The sequence below is a fragment of the Bubalus bubalis genome, chromosome 5, assembly GCF_019923935.1.
Source record: "Bubalus bubalis isolate 160015118507 breed Murrah chromosome 5, NDDB_SH_1, whole genome shotgun sequence".
NCBI classification, from domain to species: Eukaryota; Metazoa; Chordata; class Mammalia; order Artiodactyla; family Bovidae; genus Bubalus; species Bubalus bubalis.
Window position 1 is genome coordinate 60,307,575 of NC_059161.1, and position 18,036 is coordinate 60,325,610.

Genomic DNA, 18,036 nt, shown 5'->3' on the forward strand with positions numbered 1-18,036 from the left:
TCATATCATGGGCCATGGCCAAGGGATACATGACATCCGCCCCTTACAGAAAGACTCAGGTCTCTGGTCCAGGTGTTTTCAGGGACAAAGTCAGGGCAGCTCACAGTGCTGTTTTTGTGAGGAGCTGGGAAAGCTTGATGGGACCAGATGACAAATTATCGTGTCTTCACTCAGCCCCCTGTAAACCGCAGGGCTAGAGGATTTCAGTTCTCATTTTCTCTGAGAATGAGGAAGGGGAATGTTTTTCTGACAGAGGAATTATTTTGTGGAGAAGACTGTGGTGATTGTGGGTTTCTGGTGCTTGGACCTCTGTGCTCTTAAGTCAGGTTCATTCACCTCCAGTTCCTGAACTGCTTTGGGCTGACACAGAAGACTGCCCTTTGCCTATAGCATTGCCTCATAGAATCAGTTAATAAGACCTTTGAGGAGAAAACAACCTTTCAGAAATAACAACAACAACAATATATTGGACTACAGACTCCAAGAGAAATCAGAAATGTTAGGACAAGTCAAAAAATGTTTGATTAGCATTATCAATATTAACTAAAGGAGGTATAGGAAGAAAATAACAATATAAAGCAAGAAATACAACACATAATTAAGAACCAAATATTTAAGTCTATTTCAGTTTTCCTCAGCAGTATTTTTGAGTTTTCATTGTATAGGTGTTACACATATTTTATCAGATTTATCCCTAAGCATTTTACCATATTTTTTGGTGTATGAAAATGTTGCTGAGAGAAATTTTAAAAGGTCTGTGTAACTGGAGAGATATACCTTGTTCGTGAGTCAAAAGATATTCTTAAGATGTCAGTTCTCCAAAAATTTATCTACAGATTCAGTATAGCCCAAACAAAAATACCATGAGGCTATTTTGTAGAAATTGACAAGCAACTGCTAAAATTTATATGAAAATGCAAAGGACTTAAATAGCCAAACTTTAACACTACCTGATGTCAGGACTTAATTACAAAACTATAGGAATCAAGAAAATGTGGTACTGGTGCAAAGATAGAAAAATAGATCAAAGAAATATACCCACGTATATTACATACAGTAATATATGATTGGTTGGTTCTTGACAAAGTACGAAGTTACTTTAGTGGGGAAAAAAAAAACTTTTCCACAAATGTTACTGGAAAAACTGAGTATCCATTTGCAAAAGAAAAAAAATGATCAACTCTAGTCTATACCTCATACCATAGAGCAAACTAATTTATAGTGACTAAAAGTGGATCAGTTGTTGCACAGGCATGAGACGAGAGCCAGGGAGGTACTGGAGGAATGGATTACAAAGGGGTATTAAGAAACTGTTGGAGTGATGGGTATCTGCATTATCTTGATTATGGTGAAGGTTTCACTTGTATATACATATGTCAAAACTTAGGAAATTACACACTTTAAAAGTAGTTCAGGACTTCCCTAGTGGTCCAGAGGCTAGGACTCTAAGCTTTCACTGCAGGGGTCACAGCTTCAATCCCTGGCCAGGGAACTAAGATCCTGCAGGCCTCACAGCATGACCAAAAAAAATCGGTGTCTCTTGCTTATGCCAACTACACCTCATAGAGATATAACAGACAAATATACTTAGTAAATGGAGAAGGAAATAGCACCCCACTCCAGTATTCTTGCCTAGAGACTCCTGCAGACAGCGGAGCCTGATGGGCTGCCGTCTGTGGAGTCGCACAGAGTCGGACACGACTGAAGCAACTTAGCAGCGGCAGCATACTTAGTAAAATCTTAGCAGCTTTCTGTTCCATTCCAAGTAAAAGCCAGAGTCTTAGCCTTAGCCAATAAGGGCATATGTGATCTGAGCCTGCCCTCCTTTTTTTCCTCCTTGACCTCATCTCCTCCCACTTGAACTATGTTACTCGCCTGCTCCAGGTGCAGCAGCTTCTTTCCTGTTCTCCTACATGCCAACCCCACTTGAGTCTCAGGGCCCTTGCACTTCTCTTCCCCCAGCCTAAAACACCCTTTGTGTGGCTTGCTCCCCACTTCCTTTAAGTCTGTGCTCAGTCTCTACCAGCTCTGCTTTCTGTCTTCCTTCTTGCCTCTACTACCCCTCATTGTCTCTGTTACCTTAAAGCTTCATGAGGGCAGAATCTTTGGTTTACTCACCGGTGTACCCCCAGTATCAGAAACAATGCCCATCACATCAACAATAAATATTGCTGCATAAAATACCTGCTGAATGAATTTGAAATTGATTCTTTGGAAGTAGACTGAATCCTTGTCTTGGTGTCTCTGTGCAGCCTCTGCAATTCTGACTTCTGATCCTGACTTCACCACTCACCAGCTGGGTGACCCTGAGATAATACTCAACCTCTGTGTCCCTCAGTTTATTTATCTGTGAAATAAACTAATTAGCTGTGTTTATCTAATAACATTGTTATAAGGAATCTATGAATGTATGCCCATAAAACATTTAAAATATGAGTTCTTCATGTTAACTGGTATTATAAGTCTGTTTCCATCTGTGTGCTTCCTAAGCACTTGTTAAATTTTATTTTATCCTATTTTTCTTATGCATAATTTAGAACATTGTCATTCCATAAGACGTAACAGAGTACAGTAGGCCCCAACTCTGTTTTTCCCCATTCTCTAACTTCTTACTCCAAAAGAACCTACTTTTAACTATTAGCTCTTCCAGTATTGACCTAAATTAATTACATACTTATATTACTATTTTTTGAAGGTTTTAGTTTAGTATTACCTGTTGACTTCCTGCTCTGCCCTACACATACACGCACACACACAATATTTGCATTTCTTTCCTTCTTTTTCCCTAATGATTATATCATAATATCCAGACCAAGTTAATATTCGTTGTTTGCGTTAGTATGATTATATATGTAGATATTATTTATAGATGTATAACTTTCCTGTTGTGGACATAATTATCTTGTTTTTCATTTGCTTTGTTTTCTAAGTCTGTGCCAGCCGCAGTTTATCAACCACCTCTACACAGAAGTGTAACTCCCCTCAATTCTCTTTCTTGATGGCACCCTTTTTTTGGAGTCGTCCATTGTCAGATTCATTATGAACTGTTTGCTGTCTGGACCTGCTGTACATCTGATGTCCTAGGATCCCTCTTGACTTATCACCCCCCTAGGGATTTCCTCATCTCTCTCCTATCTGGAATTTCCTTTTCCCTGGATCACATGCCATTTTTTTTTTTCCTGAGCTTTCTGAAAAAGAGAACAGGTGTGGTTATATATGTGAGACTCTACATCTCTGAAAGTGTCATCTTTATTCTAGTCTCACATTAATTGATTTCACCAGGAATTGAATTCTGCTTTGGAAACCATTTTGCCTCCGAGTTGTGAAGATGTTGCTCCAGTGCCTTCAACTTCCAGTGGTTGCCATTTTCTCTCTTCTCCTTTTATTTGGCTGTTGGAGCACCCTTAAATGACCCTCCATTTTTTTTTTAAAACTTTTTTATACTGTTGCCGATTGCTGGGCAGTTTTATTAATGGTATATCTCAAATCTTTTATGGATTTTAAAAAGTTCTCTAATACATTGCATTTCCAAGAGCTCACCTCGCTTCTTTGAACATGCCTTCTCCACGTGCTCTCAGTCTTGTTTGGTGGAAATTGTCCTTCTGAGGTTATCAGTGGTATTAGGCATGAGGCAACCTGTAAAGCTGAAACAAACACAAGGAAAGACTCAAGTTTAAATTTTTTTACACATTTATTAATTGCAAGATGAAAATTTTTTGTCTTTATCTGTGTGAATTTTTCTGTTCCTCCCTTGATGCCATTTTTTTCCTTGGTATTTTTAATATTGTCTTGACTTTTCTTACCCCTTTTGGTTGAGTGACTGCACTTCTCTTTTTCAACTTATGGAAACATATAAAGGTTAGAGAAGAGAACTGTAATGCATTGAATCAATAAATCTTAGGACCATTTACTTCTGAAACGTACCAGGCACATAAGAAAAGATAAAAGCACAAGTGGTCTGCCGTTAATGACTCAAAGCTGAGATTTTGACATGCAGGACTACAGGACGCGCTTGAGGTGGGCATTCCTCACTGAAGTTCTGAGTGTACAAAGGGCTGTGTGGTTGTGGCTTTAACCTCTGGAATGTAAGCCGTCTCACCCTCAGCTCCCAGGGGAATGGTCAAGAGCTCCATAGAAGGGTTTTACCGACATATTTACCAATGCCACACCAATGCCACTAACTATAATGCAGTTTGGCAGTTTTCTGGGTTTGCAGTTTATGGCCTTTCTCCTTTTGTTGCCAGATCCACTTTAATGTTCATCTAGGCTCTTTAAATCAATTAGGGGTGCTGGGGAATTGTCTCTTTTCCAACTCCTTAGACTGTTTTATGTCCGACAGTACCAAGGAGGGAACAACCTGAAAGTCTCCTTTAAACATCTAACCCACTTAGTTTCAGTCCATTATCTCAGGATGTTCTCATCAGTGATGGACTTTGTTTTCCAAGGTTTCCTATACTCCGCCTCCCCAGAGGGCAATGCTCCTTTGAATTTCCTACTTGTTTCTCATTTGCAAACATCCACTCACCAGCTTCCTTCACCATCAGCAGTGCCTGTCATCACATGCCATTCCATCATATCCAGAGAGCTACTCATGAAATGTTAATGCATTTGTTCATATACTTATTGTAAACATAATTAACATTGCCATTCTTTTATGATGTGATACTTCATGGGTCCTATATTCAAAGTTTTGACTGATTCACAAAGATTAAAAAAAAAAAAAGGTTAAAATAAAAGTAAAAAGGGAAAAAGATAGGTTTATATAATTTAAAACTCTTTGTGACTCCCTGGACTGTAGCATGCCAGGCTACAGTCCATGGGATTCTGTCCATGGGATTCTCCAGGCAAGAAAACTGGAGTGGGTAGCCATTCCCTTTTCCAGGGGATCTTCTTGACCCAGGGATCGAACCCAGGTCTCCCATACTGCAGGTAGATTCTTTACTGACTGAGTCACAAAGGAGCTACATAATTTAAACAAACAATGATTATTGACAGAGGTATAATTTGATCTAATTGATTCCAGTGGTGCTGATCTTAGACATCTTTTAGTTTGTTGCTTCATTTTTATTCTCTGTGGGGAGCCCTTATTGTAGTGTAGGTGTGTCAGATATTGAGTGGTGTGAACTTTTTTCATCATGACAGTATCCTCATGTATTCAGTAACTGTGTTCTCCCAATATTTTGCATTGAAATGCTTAAAGTTACATCTTTCCTGTCTTACATTCCTCTTTTGTTTAGATTTCATTGGTTATTCCCATCTAATGTTTCTGTTTGATTAATCTGTGGGGTTTTATTTTCCAATCATCCTTCCATTTCTTCAGTGTTCTCTGCTCATTTTCCTACTATGACATTTCATATTAGTCTTACTGTGTATTATCTCTCCTATTGAATGTGGAGCTTCCCTGGTGGCTCAGTGGTAAAGCATCCACCTGCCAATGCAGGAGACGCGGGTTCAATCCCTGGGTCAGGAAGATGCCCTGGAGAAAGCAATAGCAATGCACTCTAGTGTTCTTGCCTAGGACAGAGGAGCCTGCTGCTGCTGCTGCTGCCACTAAGTTGCTTCAGTCGTGTCCAACTCTGTGCGACCCCATAGACAGCAGCCCACCAGGCTCCCTCGTCCCTGGGATTCTCCAGGCAAGAACACTGGAGTGGGTTGCCATTTCCTTCTCCAACAGAGGAGCCTGGCGGGCTACAATCCATGGGGTTGCAAGAGAGTCCGACATGACTTGGTGACTAAACAACAACAGTATTGAGTATATGTCTAGAGTTTGTTCATGCCATTCTGGGTTTTTTTCTATACCTTTAAGCCTTTGAAAACATAAAACTCAGGGAAACAGAGAGTTGGTTGGATGGTATCACCGATTCGATTGACATGAGTTTGAGCACGCTTTGGGAGTTGGTGATGGGCAGGGAAGCCTGGCGCGCTGCAGTCCACGGGATCGCAAAGAGTAGGACACAACTGAGCGACTGAACTGTACCAAACTAGTGGTAAAGGACATGAAATTCCCTGGATGCTGTGTACTCTAATTTTTTGTGTAATCGATTAGTAATGAGGAGGGGAAAATAAACTTTTTTTTTTTTTTTTGCTGTCACCTTCTTACCCAGTTAGTAGTAAAAAGAGTCTTCTAAAATGAAAAATGGCAATAGATTTAATCAGAGGATCAAAAATCCCATCACAGCCACAGACACACACACTTACACACATTCATGTCAACCTTCTTCCATCAAATTAGAAAAAACATTCCTATTTACATTAATACAGAGCATATTTGTTTTCACATCATGATACAAGTCACTGTGTTTTGTTGGAAATGCAACAAATAAAATTACAGCTGTTTTTTATTTCATCTTCTAAAGATCCGAAGATGTTCAAGGATTCAGTTTGCTCAGCCTTCCCCATAGTGTCATCTGTTATTTGGGAAGGAGACCTAATTTGCAACAGATACAAAACTATTTGTCATTTTGCAGGTTTGCCAAAAATAAATGAAACTATTAATTACTACATTCTTGAGCAGCTGTTAATAAATTGGGATAACTGTTCATTAGAGTACTGGTTAATGACATGGACTATATTTGGTTAGTGTTGCTTTTCACAGAAATGTATCAACAAAATCAAGTGTATCAGCAAACTAAGTGATGCTTTATTTTAATTATTTAAAATGAGAATTACCTATCCTATGGTAGGAGAGATTTAATTTAAAACAAATTCTCTTTTGTCATATAAAACTAATGATTCAACACCATATTTTAAAGCAAGTTATATCAGTCAACATTTTGTGTACTTAATATTTACATTCCAAAATAATGGCTTGAAACTGCTTTTAAATGGTAATTTTAAAAAATTATAATCCTTTATTATTTTTTTCTTTCCAAACCTAAAATTGGCATTAGATTTTATTGTTCTAAAACAGTTTACTCAATCCTCCAGACAGAAAACTATCTTTCAGATTATTTTAATTCATTCATCAGTATGTGTGAATGAACAATTAGCAAGTATTCACATAGTCACTTTAATTTGAATCTGTGCATTCCATATTTATTTAATTGAAATACATTTAATAGCAAATGTGTTCTAATTTTTTTAAAAATTCAATAGGTTCTAGGTAGAGGAAGTATTTAAAGTGGAATAATTGGAAACATCCCACATATGCAGCATAAATGCTTTCTAAAGAATTTAATTAATCTATTTTTCTTTATATGACCAAATTATTTATCTTAAAAAGGCGATATTCTCAGAAAGTCAGTCCTGCCTCGTGTCCTTTTGGCATCCTAAAGTTCTAAGCTACCTTGCCAAAATTTTAAACTAATGATTATAGAGAGTTGTTTTAAATTGTGATTACACCTAAAGAAAATTATCAGCAATTAGAATTTTGAGCAATTGCTTTTAAATTTAATGTGAATAACCCACACAGAAAAGAAAAAGGGGTTTGCCATTTGGAATATGTAATACATTCAGGGCATGGTAAATAAAAAAGCAATCAAGTACTCTGGGGAAACATCCATTTTTACTCCCCTGTTTGCTTGGAATCTGATAGATGAGCTAGATATTTTCAAATGACTAAAAGTATGCACAGCCTCTCACCTCTGGAACAGCAGCTGAATTTGGCCATGGTCACTAATAATGGAGAATAGTTAGCATATGAAAGTTGTTGCAGTGACCGGTAGCTGAAATAAATTTGTCGTCTGAAGTCCACTTCCTTAAAGACCGGTGTCTGTTTCGCGGTTGGCACTCTCCAAATTGGTCCTGTGATTAAATGGGCATGGACACCGAGCTCGCCTTTAATTCCTAGAGATGGTTTCCCCAGGGAGTGGCGCTTGCGCACCTGCAGGGCCACATCGCAACAGCTTGTAGCACTCCTGCGGCCTGAATTAGAATTTCATTACAGGGACATTCGAGGATCTGTTCATACAGTGCATATATGTGCCGGAAGACTTCCCAGGACAACAGGCACAGTCTTGATATAAAAGGATCAGTTAGGGAACTGATTCGTAAAAGAATTGATATAAAAATTAATGTTTTAAACCAGAAGTACAGTAAGCAAAGCATCTACTTGATACTTTGTACCTTCCAATCTCCAGAATAAACCTAGTAAATCCATCTGCCACATAGAAAACATTTTCAATGTAAAATACTATTTTATGTCTATAGAAGAGAAATTATATCCACTCTTATTTCTGAGGTATGTAACTCTTCATTATATAACAGGAATCATCTGCAATCTAAAAAATTTAATGCAAATGTAAGTAATTAGAATGTTTTAATGTTTCACCTAATAATTTATGAACAGGTTCATATATTAAACTATTAACTATCACTTTTTAGCTAATAGTAACGACCTTTCACTTCTAAGCCAATTTAAAAATAGAACAGTCTTATGGACTCTGTGAGAGAGGGAGAGGGTGGGAAGATTTGGGAGAATGGCATTGAAACATGTAAAATATCATGTATGAAACGAGTTGCCAGTCCAGGTTCGATGCACGATACTGGATGCTTGGGGCTGGTGCACTGGGGCGACCCAGAGGGATGGAATGGGGAGGGAGGAGGGAGGAGGGTTCAGGATGGGGAACACATGTATATCTGTGGTGGATTCATTTTGATATTTGGCAAAACTAATACAATTATGTAAAGTTTAAAAATAAAATAAAATTAAAAAAATAATAAATTCAAGTATCATAAAATAATGTCCCATAGAGTTAGAACTATGTTTTTAAAAGACTCAATTTCTTCATAATCCGTGGTGTTATCCTTGCCCTTACTCTTTAGAAATATTTTTCCATCACTCCAGAGTGATTTGTTTGTATACTAAGATATTTTTGGGGAATTTACCTTTTGTTTATTTCATATACTTCTGATCAATTCCAACTCATGCCCAATTATATTACACTAAATTAACATAATTCAACAGATGTTGATATTTAAATGTTTTCTGGCATTCAAATCTTGGACAGCTGTCTTCGAGCTTGGGGAAAAGGCAAACATTTAGAGTTAAATGCTGAACATATGCTTAAATTACTAATTAGAAAGATGGAATAAAAACTATGCATTATCCTTTCTAAGGACAATAAACCTCAGAGAGGGATTTCTATAATCCTTTTATATCAAGTTATAGTCCTGGGTGTGTACAGACTAGATAACATGGACTTCATGGATAACCTTAATTTCAGATTTGATCACTTAAAAATCATGGAGAGTCTCACTAATATGTGAAAAACCTATGATGACTTCATACCTGCGGTCTTAAGAGTTGAAAAGATGCCTTTGCACTTGTAATATCAAGATGGCAAAAGCAGTTTTTGACAATATTTCATTATGGAAAATGTCATCATAAGCAGAAATACAGAGAAAAATATAAACTGGCTTAGGTAATTATATGTGGCCAGCCTTATTTCATCTTTATCTTATTTCAACTGAAATATGTCAGTATATTTCTCTAAAACATAACAGTCTCAAAGAAATCCCATTGTACCATTATCACATCTATTAAAAAAGCAATAATTCTTTAATATATAGAAATATATATATGTTTATGTGTGCTTAATTATAGCTGATACGCAGATGTCTCCACTTATTTTATAATCTCTTGTCTTACACATTGTTTGAATTGGGATCCAGATGAGATCTATCTGTTAAAATTGTTTGATATATATATATAACTTCCCATTGATTTATAAGCCCTCCTCCCCTTTCGTTTTTTCCTTGAAATTTTTTGTTTGAAGAAGTCAGCTTGTTAGTCCTATAAAGTTTCTCACATCTGAGGAATGTTGCTGATTTTATCTACATGGTGTCATTTAACCTCTTCCTCTGTCCCTTGAGTTTTCTGCTGTGGGTATTTCGAGCTAGAGAATTGATTTGATTCAGGTTCAGTTTTGCTGTTTTGTTTTGTTTCTGCATAACTGTTCGAGGGATGGTGGCCTAGACTTCCCTCTCTATGCATCTCTCTCTCTGTGATTTATTAGTCATAAAGATCGTCGCCCAAATTCATTCACTAAGGGTCATGGGATGATGATATGTTAATTCTGTCCTCACACTTTGGTTCATTAATTGGATTACTTCTGTTTCAAACTTAGCCCCTTCCAATACTTGATTACTCTGAGGTACAGATCACATAGGAAAAGCAAGATGAATACTTGCTCCTTTCGCTTTAGTTATCAGTTTTCAAAATTAATTGATTTCTTACACTTTCCAGAGGTGACTGGTGAAATTTTATTCTGTTTCTTTAACTCATTGATTTAAACAGATTTCATGTTTAAGTACGTTTAACTCCATTTGTTATTGTCCTAATTGATATTAAATTGGCCCATCTTTGGGTGGTGGGAGGTTATTTAAATGGGTTCCTGAGTCTTTCCTTGCCAGAAGATTTTGCTTTCTTCTTTGCTGTCTGGTATATTTATATTTTATAGGCTTTCTTGGACCTTTTCCAGCCTAGACCAAGAATCAACCATTTCTTTAAGAATTACTGATTCATTTACTGGGAAATAGTTTTAGAAACCACAGTCTGCATATGAGGGGTGTCATTATTTCTAGACATTTATAATGAAATGACTTAGAATTTTTTAACATGTTGGCTTATACTGGTAGTTCCAGTTCAAATGCAAGACTTCATTGTAAAATTTTCTGTCATTGATTTTAATGTCCTTTTTCAACATTAAAAGTATTACCTCTAGTGACACCATAATAATTGTTCATTTTATTGATCATACCATACATACATAATAGTCTCAGAATCACCATACTATCATGACCACTAATAAAATTATTACCGAAAATAGTTTAGGTTTTTTCTTTTTTGTATTCTTTTTGTACCTAGTATTATATTTCACTAGAAATGCACAAATTCATGTATTTTAAAGTCGCTTGAAATAGTTTCCAAGGATAGATATATTAATCCATAGTTAGGTTTAGAGACTGTTTTTTAAAATTGTTTTTGTTTTATAACAATAGAAAAATTGTTACAGCTTCCACAATCAAATCTCATCAGGAAATTTCTTTCAAAGAAGTCTGACTTCTACTCAGTTTTCACCACTTATTCCCTTCCTCCTCATACAGGTGGCTATTGCTTTTTTTTTTTATGGTTCATCTTTCCTTTGGCTTTGTTTTTCTATTTTTAAGATAAGCAGACCTATCTTCCTTGCCCTACTTTTCCACTTCCTTTTTTCTCTCACTCTTACTTTCACTCCAATATACTGTTTGATTTTTAGGAAGGTTTATTTTTTCTAATAATTACCTTTTTATTAATATTTTTATATAATAACCACAGGTACAAAACTTGTGGATACTGAGTGCAAACTGTATTTTATTTTAACTCATTTAATTTCCATAGTTACCCTTTGAGATAGAGACTCTTATTATCCCCATTTTGCATATGAGAAAACAGAGGAGTTAAATAACTTTCCCAGGTCAAACTGTAGATAATTTATACAACGGTCTTTATTGTTTTTTCCCCCAAGTCTTCTAAGGCATATAAAAATTCACTTGACCATTTTCTCAAATCTAGTATCTTGTTTTTAAGAAAAACCACTGTCTTCTGAAATAGTAATTTTTTAGCATCATTGAGATTACTTATACATTATTTAGAGAAAAAGTGACATTTTGACTGATCACAGCTAATATGACTTTTGTTTGATCATTTGGCATTTGTTTTCTGAAAATTAAAAAATTGTCAGGGCTTCCATGGTTTTCCAAAGAAATTGTGTATATCAGAAGAGGAAAGGATTTATATTTGCCATTAATTTCTGTTGATTGTTTCTTCATGGACACTTAGAGGCGAGAGACCTCCCAGATACAGAGGCAATAAACCTGATTTACCAAAATTTCATAAGATGTTTGGTTCAAAGATCTTGATGCAAAACTAACCCTTGGTATAGACTAATGCATTCCAAGTTTGTGAATATTTCAATTGAATTGAACTAGGAGAATCCTGAAGTACTCTCCCTCCTGATTATTGAGCATTAGTGTTCCCATAGTCATCACAAGCGTCCCTAGTAGCTTACCTAGCTCTTACAGTATATTTCACAGTCTAGTAAACATTTGATAACAAGTCAGGTGGCTAAGTGGTAAAGAAATCTGCCAATGCAGGAGATGCGGGTTCAATCCCTGGGTGAGGAAGATCCCCTGGAGAAGGAAATGCCAACCCACTCCAGCATTGTTGCCTGGAAAATCTCACAGACAGAGGGGCCTAGTGGGCTGCAGTCCATGGAGTAGCAAAAGAATCGAACACAACTTAGCAACTAAAGAGTAGTAGCAACAGCTGCAGAAATTTTACGTTCGGAATGTTCATTCATCTGCCAGAAACTATCATGGAAGAGGAGTAACTGAAAGCATTCTTTTCACAAAGTTACACTTAGTGAAATGCAAAATTATGTAGAAAGGTAAAACACTTTACCGCCAAGGTGCCTGCATGTATTATAAAAGCTGGTTTATTTGTGCAAGCTTGGTTTTGCAGACATTTATATCCCAGAGCCCAAAATATGGACCAAGTAAGTTTTCTAGATTTCTATTTCCATAAGTAAACATTTCTTTATTTTAGAATATTGATTGTCATAAAAACAAGTTACTCCAAGAACTCTGGCATGCCTTGGTAAATTTCATTCAATAACTGTTTAATAAATGCCCGAATTATAAGGCTTGCAAGAACCAAGGGGATTTTACATAATAAGTCAGATGTGGTCTCCACTGCCTTCAAGGACTAAACAGTCTGGCTAGAGTATTAATTAGCTCATGTACTTATATATAGCTGTAGTTTAAAGTAGAAAACTTTGTTTTCTCTGAGCAGTGGGAGATTATTCTGGCAGTGGCAATTAAAAAAGACTGCATAAAATGGAGGTGGCATTTCACCTGGGTCATAGACTGTCAACTGAATTCTGTTAGTAAGCAATAATTTAACTTAAATTCAAGTAAGTTATATTAAATGGTAATGTTCAGTGCATGTTCAGTCATGTCTGACTCTTTGTGACCTACGGACTGTAGCCTGCCAGGTTCCTCTGTCCATGTGATTCTCCAGGCAAGACTATTGGGGTGGGTGGCCATGCCCCGCTCCAGGAGATCTTTTGGACCCAGGGATCGAACCTGCATCTCCTGCATCTCCTACATTGCAGGTGGATTCTTTACCCACTGAGCCACCTGCGAAGCCCAAATGGTAACATTTTCTGACATATTCCAAAGTAGTACATCTTTCAGAAGTTTGAGACATTCTGACCCATTATTTAAAAATTCAGTTTTTATTACCTCCTCAACCTGGAGGTAAAAGTGACAACCATATTTTCCATTGCTTTTCTATATTCATGCTCGGCCAATGTACATTACAGCATATAGAATTATGATATTACTGTAAGTCCCCTCTCAACAAGCAAAGTCATGGAGCCTTCACAAAATCTAAGCTGCACTCAGTCTTAAGCCTATATCTGCCAACTCAGTCATGTGAGTGAATTGTAGACTCTACTGAACGAGCAAAACCTGTCGACTTCAGGAGCTGCCTTGGAAAGGAATCTACATTTGATTCCATCTCTTCATTAGCACAGTAACTTTCTGCCTACAGCTGCAATGAAATCCAGAATTATATCTATAAAAAATTATGATCAGGCATTTTCCCACTGAATTTAATCATCAATTTAGTTGATAAACTGATTAATTCAGTCAAACAGGCAGCTCCATTCTTTTACTCTAGAGAATTTAAAAATAATTGTGAATGGACAGGTTGGTTGGATTTATCAACACTCGATGCTACAAGGAGACGCCCCTCCCCCCTCTCCCTCCTACAGCCCAGCTCCCGCCATGTTGAATCGCTTACAAAGCCCCAGATACAGCATCTCATGTGTGCATCTCAAGGCATCTGTGCCTCTTCAGATGTCTTCTCCCAGCAAGGGGCCTGGAATGCCTTACATGCTGGTTTGGAATTCTCTTTGAATATTGAGGGGAAATCATTTTCCCACATGATCAGTAGACTTTAATCCCTAGCAAATGAAAGCCATATCTTTTTTATTTCTCAATCCTGTTTTATGGCATAGGGCATGGCATGCATTACATTTTCAGTAGATGCTTATTAAATGGAGTATAATAAACTAAGTTGAATGAGGTACTATGGTATAGGGGAAAAAGTGATTCTTTTGAGGCAAGCATTTCTTGGCTCAAATATGAGGACTTTACTTTTCATTTACGTGATCTTTGATAAATAACAGTTTCTGTGGATCTCAGGTTCTTCAGACGTATATCAGGTTTATGTGACGATTAAACAAGATAAAGTATGTGAAAATATTTGGCATAGCACCCCGTATATAACTGAAACAGTCAATAAGCTTGGATGTTCCTGGTAATTTAGATAATAAATTCTGTACGACTTAAGAACCCAACACGTGTTCAAAATAATTTTTAAGATAATAAAATATAGTCTCTGTCCTGCCCTTTTCACTCCATTATTCCCTGAAGCTAGTAAAAGAAAGAAACTCAGCACTTATGTTCCAGAATGCTACTGAACTAAAAGCTCCATTTAGAGTCAGAAATCATCAAATAGGACAATAGGTAAAAAGTCAGTTCAATAAACAAATTCAAATATTATATATGGTATTGGATGAAGTAGATCTGAAAATGAAAAGTGCATGGACTTCACTTTTAAAAGTTAAGAATATTATGAATAGTTATAATAGTATTAATCACTAAAAATGGCAACTATCAAATACCATCCTGGGAAGCATTTCATAGTGTCTGATCAGAGAGGGAATGTGGGATTCTATCTGCATCTATAGTCTGATCTGGTGGTTCCTTTATGTCAGATGCAAGATGCTATCAAGAATAGACACATAGCTCATTGCATTTAATGGAGCTATCTAAAAGAATCATTTATTTTGAGTAAGTCTCTCTGAGTGTCAATACTAGCTTGATCATTTTTTAAGGGAATTAGAATAAACTTATTGTTGACTCTATACTAAATATCAGTGCAATTGCAATCAGATTCCACAAATGTATAGTTACAGCTTGGAATCAAGTAAATCAAATCAGTATCGATAGCTTCCCTGATAGCTCAGTTGGTAAAGAATCTGCCTGCAATGCAGGAGACCCCAATTCTATTTCTGGATTGAGAAGATCTGCTGGAGAAGGAATAGGCTACCCACTCCAGTATTCTTGGGCTTCCCTTGTGGATCAGCTGGTAAAGAATCCGCCTACAATGCAGGAGACTTGGGTTTGATCCCTGGATTGGGAAGATCCCCTGGAGAAGGGAACAGCTACCCACTCCAGTATTCTGGCCTAGAGAATTCCATGGACTGTATATAGTCCATGGGGTCACAAAGAGTCGGACACGACTAAGCAACTCTCACTTTCACTGTGGTGTGACGAATAAAAGAATATTCCAAGGTGCCTCAAATATCATAGATTCTGCTTGAAGAGACAATATCAAAATTTGAACTCGGGTGAAATAAATTTTCTGCAATTTCCCCAAAGCGGTGGCCTGCTACTATAGCTATGTGGGTTTATTACATTGTATGCTGCTACTGCTGCTACTAAGTCACTTCAGTCGTGTCTGACTCTGTGCAACCCCATAGACAGCAGCCCACCAGGCTCCCCCATCCCTGGGATTCTCCAGGCAAGAACACTGGAGTGGGTTGCCATTTCCTTCTCCAATGCATGAAAGTGAAAAGTGAAAGTGAAGTCGCTCAGTCGTATCTGACTCTTACCGACCTCATGGACTGCAGCCTACCAGGCTCCTCCATCCATGGGACTTTCCAGGCATGAGTACTGGAGTGGGGTGCCATCGCCTTCTCCGATTACATCGTATAGTACTTTCTTATTCATGTGTGTCTACTGCATTAGGCTATGAGCCCCTCCATGGTAGGAGTTGTCTTATTCTTCATGTTTCCTTTACTGTCTTGTGAATTACATGATTCACGGTCAAGTTTTGTTAATTGTTAAATGAGTGTTTTTGAGTGAATTTAAATAACAGTTCAAGCAAGTGTTATCCTAAAAAAATGCATGATTGATTGCCAAATGAAATGTTGAGGCAACAGTTGTTACCATAGTTTGATTTGTTTTAGTTCAATAAACATTTGTCCTGTTTCTCAGAGATGACAGAGGCAAAGCTAGGTTCTGCGAATTAGACATGGTGCTTGGCCTCAAGTTGTTTCCAGTGTGTATTTAACTGACATCCACTCTCATCTGAAAGCAACTTGAGGCCATACCATAGGATAAGGGTAATGACAGAGATGCACACAGATGGGTAAGAAATATAAATAAAAAGCACTTGGAAAAATAATGAGCCTAGGAAAGTTTGAAGAAGAGAAAAAACATTTAGATTTAAATGCAGGGAGAACTTTGAAGGGAGAAAGGGTAGGCTCTCAAAGATGGCGGAATTAGGAAGCTTTTTCAAGTGGGTAGAACCCGTTGTCTCACGTATTAGCTCATATACATAGACCTGGTGACTGGCACTTCGTAAAACAAAATCTGAAGAAATTAAACAAATATGGGAAGGATGACGGCAGTGCCAGGGAAGCTAAGATGTAGCAGCAGTTCTCCCAAATAGAAATGTAGAAACCTTCCTGAATAATTTGCTCTCTGAAAAGGTTAACTTTCCTCCCAATGTGAGAATGTCCTCATTCATATACACTCAGAACATTCTAACATCTACCTGAATTGCATACAATAACCCCTGCCACCTTTTAGGTACCATTTGTTTAGAATAATGAAGAGGTAAAAAAAGAATAATAAGAAGAAGCATTTAAATGAGCTGTTTAGGGATATAGAAGTGATATCACCGGAATCACAGCCCCTCGAGGCTTTAGCTAAAGCACGGAACACACGGTGGAGAAGCAAGTCGTCTTTGAAGTGGGAAGTACCGAGAGATGGCCAAGAGAAAGTCCGTGGCAGTGGGCTGACCTGAGAGAGTCAGTGGGCTTCAGACTCGCGAGAGGCTCGTGGATTTTTAACGAGTTTTTGAAATGAAAATGAGCGGTTTATTCTTAACATGCTGTGACACCTTTAAAGCCAGCAGAATCACTCTAAGGAAAAATTTAGCTTTCCTCTTAACTACCAAAAAAAATTCCTGCTTGTTATTTAGAAATGACCTTGATTTATACCCTTATTACATTGATATTATCTTTATCACATTGACAGTGTTGAGATGAAACGAGCTTGTACTGTCGTGTGTGTATTTCGTGTCTGTTTCCTGACACTCTACACTAGGCATTCTCCTGGCTACCTACCATCACGTCCCCTGTGCTGTGAGATCCTGGGTCCTGGGTAAATTGCTTTACTTCTCTGAGCCCTGGGCTTTTTATCTGTTAAGCAGAGATGATGATAATAGTAAATTGAATAGCTGACAGTTTCTAGTTGCTTACTGTGGGCAGGCTTTGTGCCAAGTGTTTTACACAAACAATCTTTAAATAAAGTCTTCAAAAAACCTTTGAGGTAGATAACTACTCTAATCACAGTTCTTGAAGGTAAGGAAATTGCGGCCAAGGGAGCTTAAGTAACATGCCAAATGTTAGGAAAAGTCCTTCTCAGACATTGACAAGATATGGTAATAAGTTGGCTCTTTGAGAGAGCTAGTTGGGAAAACAGAAATGGTGGTGTCAGACGTTAGGGTTAGGTGAGGACTCAAGCAGATCAGGCCAACAGAACTAAAGCTTCCTCTAATACTTGAGCTTCCACAGTGGGAAAAGTTCCACCTGCCTTTGGCAAAGAAATACCTTCAGCTGCCAAAACCACTTGCATTGATTAATCCTGTTGTTTGCTGTTTTCTGATTCATCTCATTATAATTTGTATTTTTTTGTTCCATGCTCATTGTAAAAATAAAGTCCAACATAAATGGGAGGCATAGAGAAGACAGTTTCCAGCAAATGGGAGATAACCGTCACCAGTATTTGTGGCAGGGTTTCCATACTTTTCAGCAAACACCTTTGCATGGTCATTGACTTGGAGATATTAATTTAGTTACCATGAAGATGGAGAAGGAAATGGCAACCCATTCCAGTATTCTTGCCTGGAGAATTCCACAGACAGTGGAGCCTGATGGGCTACACAATCCATGGGGTCACAAAGAGTTGGACACG

At 37.5% G+C, this 18,036-nt stretch overlaps 1 protein-coding gene across 5 annotated transcripts in view; it reads left to right on the forward strand.

Moving 5' to 3' along the window:
* GPATCH2 (G-patch domain containing 2) overlaps positions 1-18,036 on the forward strand; it is a 190,468-nt gene that overhangs the window by 145,913 nt on the left and 26,519 nt on the right. The window contains exon 9 of one of the 5 annotated variants that reach the window (XM_044943182.2): positions 2,253-3,445. The exons of the other annotated variants lie outside the window; for them this stretch is intronic. Coding sequence (XP_044799117.2) covers positions 2,253-2,274 — 22 coding nt within the window. The 3' untranslated portion in view covers positions 2,275-3,445. Of the gene's footprint in view, positions 1-2,252; positions 3,446-18,036 lie in introns of those variants that run through there. 5 annotated transcript variants of the gene reach the window in all.